The sequence below is a fragment of the Bicyclus anynana genome, chromosome 19 (genome assembly GCF_947172395.1).
Source record: "Bicyclus anynana chromosome 19, ilBicAnyn1.1, whole genome shotgun sequence".
NCBI classification, from domain to species: domain Eukaryota; kingdom Metazoa; phylum Arthropoda; class Insecta; order Lepidoptera; family Nymphalidae; genus Bicyclus; species Bicyclus anynana.
Window position 1 is genome coordinate 11,254,355 of NC_069101.1, and position 12,203 is coordinate 11,266,557.

General features: G+C 38.6%; 2 protein-coding genes across 2 annotated transcripts; one reads left to right on the forward strand and one right to left on the reverse strand.

The window, feature by feature from the left end:
• LOC112045102 (arylphorin subunit alpha-like) lies at window positions 1-4,494 on the forward strand. Its single transcript, XM_024081177.2, has 5 exons — window positions 1-161; window positions 594-1,444; window positions 2,069-2,881; window positions 3,184-3,329; window positions 3,603-4,494. Exons 1-5 carry the CDS (start codon window positions 62-64, stop codon window positions 4,390-4,392), a joined length of 2,700 nt encoding a protein of 899 aa, XP_023936945.1. The 5' UTR covers window positions 1-61; the 3' UTR covers window positions 4,393-4,494.
• Window positions 4,485-7,958, reverse strand: LOC112045103 (arylphorin subunit beta). The gene is made up of 5 exons (XM_024081178.2): window positions 7,813-7,958; window positions 6,933-7,066; window positions 5,907-6,731; window positions 5,653-5,819; window positions 4,485-5,499 (listed from the first exon to the last, which is right to left on the reverse strand). Exons 1-5 carry the CDS (start codon window positions 7,901-7,903, stop codon window positions 4,608-4,610), a joined length of 2,109 nt encoding a protein of 702 aa, XP_023936946.1. The 5' UTR covers window positions 7,904-7,958; the 3' UTR covers window positions 4,485-4,607.
• Between the last annotated feature and the right edge of the window lie 4,245 nt (window positions 7,959-12,203).

Below are 12,203 nucleotides of genomic sequence, written 5' to 3' on the forward strand. Positions count from 1 at the left end.
GGTACATAAAGGTTGTTTACACTATTTACATAATTTAGTCGGCGACTGCACCGCGCTCGCTATGTATCTGACCGCCATGTTTCTGTGGCTGTTTTTTCTTGGTAACGTGAGTTCTTCGCCGACTGGAGATGAACTATTTCGGAGTCTTATCAACGAAGGAGGTAATGAAAGATGAAATATTATTTAGAAAATTTTTGTTGTATATGTAGCTACTTAATTATATTTATTTCCTGTTTTAAATGAATCATAATTGACTGTATTGCTGGTCCATTAATTTTGGCAAGTAACATGAAATCTCGGTTTCGAGTACTAGGTCGGTATACTAAATATTAATCTTTTTTATTCCTAAGAAATTGTCAGTAGAATTAATCATCAACATCTGATAATGATCTTTATAAACTCATACATTATCACCCTAACTGCGCCAAACCAGCCAAACTACAAACAGGTTTAATATTCATATTCCACTATATGGAGGGAAGCCTTGCTATATATTATTGCAGGCTACCTAAAAGGAAATTAAAAAAAAAATCTTTGCATATTGTATTTTATTTTAAAAAAATTCTCCTCTACCAATATTTATATGGTTTCAGAACTTGCGTTAAACGATGAAGCTTTTATCAAGCATATATTACCAGGAGTACTACCTCCTCAAAAACCTGCAACGCAAATCACTCTACAACTAGAAGATGACGTCAAGCATAGAGTGCTAGAGTTGCCTACTTCTAAGGAACCCGAAATGCAAAGCATACCAGAACTTGAAGATGAAATCAAGCATGTAGTGCCAGAGTTACCTTCTCAAAAATCCGAAACTCAAAGCAAATCAGAACTAGAAGATGATATCAAGCATGAAGTACCGGGGTTGCTTCCTCCTCAAGAAACCGAAACGCAAAGTATACCAGAACAAGATGATGAAATCAAGGATGTAGTACCAGAATTGCCTTCTCAAAAACCCGAAACGCTGAGCATACCAGAACTAGAAGGTGACATTAAGCATATAGTGTCAGAGTTACCTCCTCAAAATCCCGAAACGCTAAGTACAACAGAACAAGAAGATGAAATCAAGCAAGTAGTATCAGGTTTGCCACCTTTTCAAAAACCTGAAACGCAAAGCATACCAGAACTAGAAGATAATATCAAGAATATAACACCAGGGTTGTCTACTGCTCAAAAAACTGAAATGCAAAACATACCTGAACTAGAAGATCACATAAAACATGTACTACCAAAAGTGCCTTCTCCTCGTAAACCCGAAACGCAAAGCGTATCTGTAGTAGAAGATGACTTCAAGCATATATTACCAGGGTTGCCTCCTACTCCGAAACCCGAAACCCAAAGCATACCAGAAACAGAAGATGAGATCAAGCCCGTTGTACCAGAGGTGCCTCCGCCTCAAAAACCTGAAACGCACAGTATTCCAGAACTAGAAGACATTATTGATAAGGTAAGCTTAACTTACAGTTAGAGCTTGTATGCGAAATTGTCATAACCTAACCTGCTTCGCTTCTGTAGAATAGTTATTACCTTATTGCAGGCACCTATAACGATGAAATATAAATTATAAGGAAATTTAATTTAAATATTTATACTATACAGTTAACGTAAACGTCAGCTTTAGCGTTTTAAATGTCGGTGGGTTATACATGTAAGATTAAAGGTTAATTTATTTCATTAGAACTAAGAGCTTAATAAAGTTGCATGCGGTATGGTAAATAGACTTACACGAAAACATTTTGCTATTGATATTCATCTTAAATTTATATTTTATAAATCTAACGATTACACATAATAAAGCCCGACAGTTGTTGTCCTGTCCGAGCATTAACTATCAATTATTATTTATTTTTTGTGTTTTTGTAAGTTAGTAATATAGGGGGGTCATAGGGTGATATAAATTACGGTTTTGGACAAAACTAAAAAAAATGTTACAGGTTCACTGTTACTTTAAATTTGAGATCATGTAAATAAATTTATCACAAAAAAACATTCAACAATATAATTGACCGCAAGGGATGAGCTCGTAACAAACGTCAATTATTTTGTATTTATACGGATTAATATATTTCAGGATAACGAACATTACAAGATTTTAAGTCAACATTTTGCTGCCGGTCACACATTAAAAGGGTTGACATTTACAATTTATGATGATAATATGAGAGAGGCTGCTGTCGCGCTCTTTCGTATTTTACAAAATATTGATGAAAGCAAAATAACCATTATAAGAGAATGGGCTCGTAAACATATAAATAAGGACATCTTAGAATACGCTTTACGGCTAACATCACTACACAGACGTGATGACGCTGTCAAGGAATTGGAACCACCCTTTGTGACGAAGCCAAACTTATTTTTGAACAGTGAAACAATACATAAAGCATTAATGTTGAAAATTCATAATGGAAACATCGATCCCCAGGAAGAAGAAATATATCAAATTTTTAAAGAACAAGATCTAGTTATCATAAACACAAACTACTCAGGATGGAATCAACAAAATTTGAATTGTATAGATTATTTAGATTATTTTAGACAAGATATTGGTCTCAATAGCTATTACTATGGAATGCATCTTCTCTATCCATTTTGGATGAGCAATAACGAGCTATCAGCAATAGATTCGAGATATGCTGAGCATTATTATTATATACACAGACATTTAATGGCAAGATACAAAATGGAGAAGCAACATCTTTTTAAGAAATCTATAATTCCGGATTCTAAATGTTATGATGACTTTATCCCTAATTTATCATATGAAAATGGTTTGCCGTTTCCGTCGAGATCTTCAGTACAAGCAGGTTTGAATGAAGAGCAAACCCGTATGAAATCTATAGATATTGCTATAAAAGAATGTATTACAAGAGGAGTAATATTTATGGTAACATTTTTTCATTTACCAAACTAGAATTTCTGGAATTCACATAGTTTTGAATGTTTTAAATTAAATAGTTTATTTTCCATGATTACAGAGCCTATACAGATTTAAAACATATTGCACCATATTCATTTACATTAATATTAAAAAGTAAAACATAACAACCGAACAAAGAAGCTTCTTTTTTTGGGAAAAATACTTTCGCTTTATCCGTTTTCTGAAACTAAAAGAAACTAAGCCTTAACAAGTTTTAAGGTAAGAATATTTAATAATTCCATGACCTCAACTTCATTATTTTCTTTTAGGAGAACGGAACAAAAGTTGATCTGACAGAAGAGAATTACGTGGAACTTCTCACTAAATTGATCCGAGCGAATTATGAGAGCATTCAAGCAGCGAAATCGTTAAGAGCTCTTCTTGGTTATGGAGGAAATGGATATCTCTTAGACAGGTATCGTTGGATCTCATTTTACCAATAAAGATATGTAATAAATAATACTAGACTCGCTTACCTATGTGCTACCTTTACAGCAATTTTTTTATTTGTTTGTTTGGAATACCTATGTCTAGTCATAATTTCTTTATTTAGTAAGAATTAAAATAATTTCTTTAATTAGAAACTAATTGTTCGTTATGAATCGTTTTAGTTACCTGCTACCTAAAAGCCACCACGGTAAAAACTCCAACTCCATCACGTTTTTGAAATTACGCTTTTATGTTTCAGTTACAACCCAGCCCCTTCGGTTCTACATCACCCGCAAACAACACTACGTGATCCGTTCTATTGGACAATGATCGAAATGTTGCTGAAGTACTATAAACAGTATTCACATATTTTGCCACCATACGATTTTTCAAGATATCAAAGTGAAGACATTGCCATCATCGGCTACAGTATTCCACGGATTACCACATATTTTGATTATTATCAAATTAGTATGAACAACGTTTTTAGAAACTATGACCAAATTAATACAGACGTTATATATACCGCTAGGCAGAAGCGAATTAAGCATTTGCCTTTTAATTTTTCTTTTAGTGTTGATTCAAAAGTTAATAAAACTGTTTTAGTTAAATTGTTTCTAGGACCAAGTTGTGAATATGTAAGGTGCTGGGATTTGTATTCTGAATTTTATGAACTTGATGCTTTTACACAAGAACTAGAAGAAGGTCTTAATATTGTTAAATGGTCTTCTGAAACATCATCGAAATATTCTATAGATGACTACTTTAATGTAGAATTGAAAACTTCTAGAAATAATAGATTTAACATGTTCAAGTTTCCAGAAAATATGATCATACCCCAAGGTTTGAATAATGGACTGAACGCGACTTTATTCTTATTAGTTGTGCCTGAATCTGCTACTTATAAAGCACCTTTGGGATTTCCTTTTCATAGACAAGCTTTGATTAATTATACCGAAACCAATAATTACAAGTTTTATACTATTTCAATATACCACAAAGAGAACACAAGAGAAATGGAAGGATATTATTCTCCTCATTTAAATTAGTTAAGTAGTTTAAAAAGTATGAATTAATTAAATATAATAAGTTGTTCTATGTATAATTTACTGGGATGGTGAAAGTAAATGAAAATAATATGTTTAATTAAACCGTTTTTTATTTTTCAATAGTACGGCATTACATTATAATAATATTATTAATATATATTATGTATATTATATTATTGATATATATTTATATAGCAAGATTTCTCTCTCCCTCCTTAATGTTTAGCCACATCGTTGTAGTGGGCTGTGTAGTAAGGAACGTTGTATTTGTAGGAGAATTCTTCTCCTTCGTGGTACACCTCTACATCTTCAAAGAACATGTTGGGCTGCTTGAAGTATACCTCGTGAACTGGACGGTCGAATGGATAGCCCAAAGGCTTGTTGTCCCAAACGAAAGCCTTGATAGAGTCGTATTTCTTTTCTGCAGCAGTGAATGGATAGATCATCACGAACATTTGGTATGGGAATCCACCCTTGTGACCCTTAGGCAGAAGGAGCCTCTTGGGGAATGCGCCAGACTCAATTGACATATCAGCTGGTACTTTTCCATCTTGGAGGAGCTTCTGAATCTCATAAGTGGGTGCGGAGTCCTCTTTGTAGAAGAAGAAGTCGTTCGACGAACGCTTAAACTTGTTCTGTCCCTTGGTCAGCTTCTGTACAAACCAGTCGAATTCAACGAAGTTTTGCCAGTTGTTTTCTAATGGGATAGGGTAGCCCTTGCTGTCGTATTTGGGTCCGAAGAAAACTTTGACAACTGCATCGCCTTCAACGTCAGATTTAACATCAAATTCAATATCGAATTTCTTGTGGTTAATACGTGGCTGGCGAACGGAGTACGTTGGCATATTTCCACTCTTGAATTCCTCCTGGGTGTAGAAGACGTTGTTTGAGACATCAAAGTCGTAGTATTCGAAGTAGGTTATCAGCTTGTCAACTTTAACGTCATTGATTTTAACTCCAACGTAGTGCAGAGTATCTTGGGTGTAGGGAGTCAGGAACTTCTTGTATTCAATGAAGTACTTGAGAACCTTGCTGTACAGTTGATAGAAGGCTGGGTCACGCAGAGAAGTCTGGTAGAAGTCAAGTGCTGTCGGTACGAAGGTGTACCTGTTTGAAAAAATACATTTTAAAAAATGTTTTGGACATTATTAATTACGAGTCTACTGTTACGAATGATTGGCTTAGATCAGCAACTCTGCATCCAATTAGATTGGTTTGAATTTTTTAAGTTTATGTATTTTGACACCATTTGATACTTACTTGTCAACAGGTTCAGGAGCAGCACCCAAGATACGACGAGCAGTGACTTCGTAGGAGTTGTGGTTGTCTCTGCGGCCAACCTTGCCTTGCCAGTCAGCATTCGCTTGCCAGAAGTTTCCAACAAAGTTAACAGATTTGGAGTTGCGGAAGTCGACATCCTGGTTGAACTAAAACAAAATAGTTTCATTAGTAATTAATCACCATCATGATTTAAATAAAACTGAGAAGTTAGAACTACAGCACAGTAAACTTACAGCCTTGAAGTGTCCTTGTTCCAAGTACTGGATGAAGGTCTTTTCGTAAGTGTCAAGAAGTTGTAATTCTTCGTCGTATTTCTCTGGGATTGGGTAGTTCGCGGGCCTCTGGACGAAGGAGGAGAAGTAGTTGACGTATGGGCTGTAGCCAGTTCGGATCGGGTGCCACCAAGAAAAGTCAGGAATTTCACCTAATCCGTTAGATAGACGTTCCAAGTAGTAGCGAGCCAAGAGTTGTTGGTAGAAGTAGTAGTAGACCTCTCCACGACGTTCCTTCATGATTGGGTAGAGATCGCCGTCCATCCAGAATGGGAAGTACGAGTGGAAGTAGTAGTAGTAAGCGTTAAGACCGATATCTTCCATGAAGTAGGAGATTTTGTACTCGTCAGTGTGGTAGGTCAAGTAGTCAGAGTAGTTAGAGTAGACATAGTAGTGGTTGCCTTCTTGGACGATGCCTTGTTCGAATCCAAAGTCAGGGGTGAAAACTCCTTTCTGCATCTTTGCGCGGAAGATTTTGTACCAAACATTGGAGTTGGTGAACAGTTCGGGGTAAACTTCGTAGGGTGCGGGGACGACAACTCCTTTGGTGTCAGCACGGTGGAGCAACGCAATGTAGTATGCGTACAGGAATTGGCCTTCGTTGATGTGAACACGGGCAAATGCAGCTGTCTTCCAGAAGGTTTCGAAGTCCTTGGCGTAGAACATAATGTGGAATAGAGATACAGCTTCCTCCCTCTGTCTTTCGTAGAAGATTGAGAAAGGAACATTCTTGGGTAGGAATCCAGTCTTCCACAAAGTCCAGAACTCTTGGACAGCCTTCTTGTTCTGTTAACAAATAAGGAGAATTAAATGTTAGAAATGATCAATATTAATTATCAAGTAAGCTTGATGTGCCATGTGATTGATTTTGCTAGCAAAGAAAAGCCAAAAAAAATTAAATTTTTCCGTTTATACTTTGCAGTAATTATTATCTTTAACGCTATTCTCATTTAAATGGAATGCTAGTAAAATTTATGTAGATCTTACGGTGTAGTTGTCAATGTTCTTTTCGATGTCATATTCCTTGCCAATTTTGTAGTATTCCGCCTCAGGGTTAACTTGCTCTGGATGGTAGAATAGCTTCAGGATCTGTTGCTGCTTCTGCACGAACTCGGCATCCACTGTTACAAGAAGAATGAATCACGTAACATACGAATAGTTTAAACATACTTTATGGAATAAATACAAAAAAAAACAAAAGAGGTAATAATCGTTAGACTATGTTAGGTTAGATAAATTGATCCTATGATATCACTAATGACGCAAGTGGAGCCGCTGGGTTTTAGTAGATATTCAAAAGTCTCAGCGAGTCCCACATCTAACGATGAGACTTGTTGGAGAAAAAGTTTTTGTGCTATGCGATGAAATGACAATGTAGTGGAGTTGGGCAAAAGCTAACAATACAAAAATATTTTTCAAAGCTCTAATAACAAGCTTGTGGGGTTGTTGGTACGATGTTGAAGTTTATGAGTGAGGCTTTTAGCTTCACCCATAAACTTTATTAATACTACGATTAGTTACTAAACTCACTAAGTATAAAAGCACTACTTGAATAGAATTTCTAAAAAATACCCCATAGTAAAGTTATTTGGAAACAGCTTCTAAGAAGTGGAAATTGGTTCTTAAATAAAGTAAAGTTATTTGGGAAGAAGTTGTTAATGCAATTTGCTTGTGCATAAAAGAAATGATTGTAAATTGGGTGATTGACGACAACAAACCATCTAGGTGTTGAGGATACTAGGCAATTTTTAAGCGCTAATTATTTTTTTTGGGCAATTTTTTTTGAGGCATTGGGCATTTTTTTGGGCAAAATTAATATTTGGCAAATGAACTATTTAATTGCAAGAAATTAATTAGTGTGACTTACCAGGCTTGGTCTTGTAGACCGTTTTTGTCGGGACCACGGAGGCCCCGACCATGGCGAAGGCCAGGCAAGCTAAAACGACGGCAGTCTTCATTGTGCTGAGACCAGAAGGCGACTGTGCTCCAACCCTCGTTCCCTGCACTATTTATACCAACTGGACGCATCTTATCAGCCCCCAAACGGATCAATTCCATAGTAACAATAACTTGCGATTTCTCTTTATCAGTTATCTGACTTTCTGTGACCGCGCGGTTCGAGAGACAAACACGTCTCGCTTACCTACTCGATTGCATCTCGAAAAATTATTACGTAATTTTTCTTCCACTTAGAATTTTTTTACCAAGTAAAACTTGCCAAGATGTGGTGTTCATTTTAAACATACGTAACATTTATTTTTTTTTATTTTATTTTTTTGGCTTGTAATAAATGTATTTAGATTATATGCAAATTTCCAGGGTTGTACATTTTTTTTATAGTAATCATTTATGGACCCAGGGCATGCCTTGTTGTTTCCGTCCGCGTCACCACATGGCTCCACGGAAGACCAGCGCTGCGCTGGTGCATCCATCACTAGCGTAGCACAATATGCTGAGTGGTGACCATTTTGGTACCACACATATAATTTTTTTTAATTTATTTAATTATTACTTTAATAACTTTAAATTAATAGTTTACTATATTTTTTAAATTTCTTTCTTTTGTTTTAAGTATTTGTTGTCTTTTGTGTATTTTGTGTGTGTGTGTGTCCAAATAAAATAATTTTAATTCTTTCTTTCTTTCTACATAGTACCGTCCTGTGTCCATCAACCTGAGGCATAGGTGTTAAACCTCATGCGCATGCAACCTTGAACTTCAGACCGAAACCTAATAAAGCTGATTGTAGGCCAAATCATCATCTTCATTATCAGCCGATGGACGTGCACTGCTGGACATAGGCCTCTTGCGTGGACCTCCAAACACAACGGTCTCGAGCCGCCAGCATCCAGCAGCTCCCAGCAACACGCTTGATGTCCTCAGTCCACCTAGTGGGTGGTTACATTCCGGTGTGGGATCGCTATTTCAGCACTTTGCTGGAAATTTAGCACTTATTTACCTAATTCCTACCTCGCTGGCGCAGTTCTATCTATCTTTCTTTTTTAAAAAGAATATTTGCCATATCTTTTAAACATGATCAATATTTCCATTCCAACTAGTCAGGAAAGTCTGTATTAGGAGTGGGTACGACAATAGACCAACGAGTCGGGGATCGAACCACCACCCGTCGATGATGAGTCCGACCGCTTTAGCGTTCAACGCTAAAGCGGTCGGACTCATCCTGTTGAGGCTTTTTAGTTGGCAGTGTTGTGTTCTCAACTAGGAGGTCCCAGGACCTACGCAACATCGTACCGGAACGCTAAATCGCTTGGCAGTACGTCCTTTGCCGGTAGGGTGGTAACTAGCCACGGCTGAAGCCTCCCACCAGCCAGACCTGGACCAATTAAGAAAATCTCAGTCGGCCCAGTCGGGATCGAACCCAGGACCTCCGTCTTGTAAATGCACCGCGCATACCGCTGCGCCACGGAGGCCGTCATAAAAGATGGGAGTTCTGTAGTTTTTTTAGCGATATAGGTACCTATACAACCATTTCGATTAGGTAGATTAGATGATTTCTATCAACCTAATTTACCTACTTAATCCAATAGGTCCCCGCGACGCTCAAGTTAGTACACGCTTAGCAGTTTAATTTTTGTCACAAAAGATCAAAAATCATAATCAAAATTTGTTTTAAGTAGAATTAGTTTTCCCCGCACCAGGAAACGCAGTGTTGGTCCACCTCTCACCAGGTGGACTGACGACATCAAGCGAATCGCAGAGATTCACTGGATGCTCAGTATCGTGATGTTTGGAAGTCCCTACAAAAGACCTATGTCCTGCAGAGGACGTCCATCGGCTGAAATGTTGATGATGATGAGACTTAGTTTACAAGTACTTTTGAAACGTTTGGCTATTTGTAAAGACTCTACTATCCGTTCGGAAGGAAGGTTCTTTTTTTATGTAGTATAGGCTTACGGCTTACGGTGTGATAGACCTCTGCCTCCGATTCCGGAGGGTGTGGATTCGAATCCGGTCCGAGGCATGCACCTCAAACTTTTCAGTTGTGTGCATTTTTAAAAAATTAAATATCACGTGTCTCAAGCGGTGAAGGAAAACATCATGAGGAAACCTACATACCAGAGAATTTCCTTTATTCTCTGCGTGTGTGAAGTCTGCCAATCCGCATTGGGCCAGCGTGGTGGACTACTGGCCTAACCCCTCTCATTCTGAGAGGAGATTCAAGCTCAGCAGTGAGCCGAATATGGGTTGATAACGATAGGCTTACGCTTGACCACAATCCAGCCTGATGGAAAGCAATTATGAGGTCTAAGATGAACCGTGCTTGCCTAGAAGATGCCTATTCACTTTTGCCTTGAAGTTGCACAAATTATACGTGTCAAGAAACACAAACTCCGAAAGCAATACGCATTGCATATTTTTTTGTGCGGTTGACAACAAAAGGACCGTTGTCGAGTGCCGTAGGCTCCATACCTCAGTGGCGTCACCGGGGGTTTGGGCGAGCGCAGAAGCATCGCCTGATGGGGCCCGAAGGCAGAAGCAGAGTAGATGGGCGAAACGACTCTCTAAGGGCGTCTCATCTGAGACTCAGACCTCGGCTTAGAGGGCCGTTCGGGAAGGGTGTTTTGGCCTGAGTGTATCAGTTAGGGCGCCCTCGAGATCGTGAGTTAAAAAGCCCTTGTCTGGGTGAACGGCGTCTCGCTGTTCTGTGGTAAAATTCTTCTTCTTCTTCTTAAGGTGCCTCTCCGACTAGCGAAGGTTGGCAGTCAGTTTCTTGAACTCGTCTCTATCCTTCACGACGCGAAATAATTGTGCGGCGCTCGCGATCCCGGTCCACTCTCTGATGTTTCTCAGCCAAGACTTCTTCCTGCGACCAACGCCTCTTCTACCAGCAACCTTTCCCATCAAGATGTGGGGCACGTGCCCTAGATACGCGACTTTTCTCGTCTTGACGGTCTGCAAAAGTTCACGCTTCTGATTGACGCGGTAAAATGGGGATTGTGGTAAAATGGGGAAGGAAAGGTTTATTAAAGAAGGAACCTCTATTTTTAGCAAGAAAATAATAAAAGTTGTTATTGTGTCAGTGTAATATTCCAACGAGTGTGACCTCCACCGGTAATCTTCCGACGGTAGCAGTCGCTGTATCAATTGACGAGTTCAAGACGAAAGTAGGTATCGATAACCGAATTAAAAACATATTTTTTCCACTTCTTCTTGCTCTATCATCTATATTCATCATTGACAACCCATATTCGACTCACTTGAAACTGGGCTATCACTTGAGAGCCGTGATAGCCCAGTGGATATAACCTCTGCCTCCGATTCTGGAGGGCGTGGGTTCTAATCCGGTCTGGGGCATGCACCACCAAGTTTTCAGTTGTGTGCATTTTAAGAAATTAAATATCACGTGTCTCAAACGGTGAAGGAAAAACATCTTGAGGTAACCTGCACACTGGAGTATTTTCTTAATTATCTGCGTGTGTGAAATCTGCCAATCCGCATTAGGCCAGCATGGTGGACTAATGGCCTAACTCCTTTCATTCTGAGAGGAGACTCGAGCTCAGCAGTGAGCCGAATATGGGTTGATAATTCCACTCACTGTTGAGCACGAGTCTCCCCTCAGAATGGAGGGGTTAGGCCTTAGTCCACCACGCGTCAAATGCGGATTGGCAGACTTCACACACGTAGGGAATTAAGAAAATTCTCAGGTGTGCAGGTTTCCTCGCGATGTTTTTACTTCACCGTTTGACACACGTGATAATTATTTTCATTATTCAAAATGCACATAACTGAAAAGTTAGAGGTGCATACCCCGGACCGGATTAGAACCCACGCCCTCCATAATCGAAGGCAGAGGTCATATCCACTGGGCTATCACATCTCCCATCGTCATCTATATCTTGTATAAATAAATTTACTTACGTAATACATACTTTTTCCTTTGTGCAAACAAACTAAGCGAATAGTACTTGTAGAGCTTACTGTGCCGTGGGAGACTAACATTCCGAAGGACACAGTTTGAAAGTGAATAAATATTATGACCTAACAAATGAACTAACTAAAAATGGTTATGCAGTCTGTACGTCGTAGAAGTAGGTACGAGAGGATTACCAGCAAAATCTCTCTATAACCTGCTTAAAGACCTTGGCCTCTCTAGAAGTGCAGCTAGTTCTACATTAGAACGAGTATCCAAAGATGCTCTAATATGGTACCAATAATATAATACATATAATAAATATATGTAATAATAATCTTACCAAGGAGTCAAGGAATCCCTAACCCTATATCCTGTAGTCACAAGT

Excerpts from the sequence above, each read along its gene's own strand:
- LOC112045102 (XM_024081177.2), top strand. The coding sequence starts at position 62 with ATGTATCTGACCGCCATGTTTCTGTGGCTGTTTTTTCTTGGTAACGTG. Across the intron at positions 2,882-3,183 it reads CAAGAGGAGTAATATTTATG|GAGAACGGAACAAAAGTTGA; the intron begins GTAACATTTTTT and ends ATTTTCTTTTAG. Across the intron at positions 3,330-3,602 it reads AATGGATATCTCTTAGACAG|TTACAACCCAGCCCCTTCGG; the intron begins GTATCGTTGGAT and ends TTTATGTTTCAG.
- LOC112045103 (XM_024081178.2), bottom strand. The coding sequence starts at position 7,903 with ATGAAGACTGCCGTCGTTTTAGCTTGCCTGGCCTTCGCCATGGTCGGG. Across the intron at positions 6,732-6,932 it reads AGAACATTGACAACTACACC|AACAAGAAGGCTGTCCAAGA; the intron begins GTAAGATCTACA and ends ATTTGTTAACAG. Across the intron at positions 5,820-5,906 it reads AACAAGGACACTTCAAGGCT|TTCAACCAGGATGTCGACTT; the intron begins GTAAGTTTACTG and ends ATTTTGTTTTAG.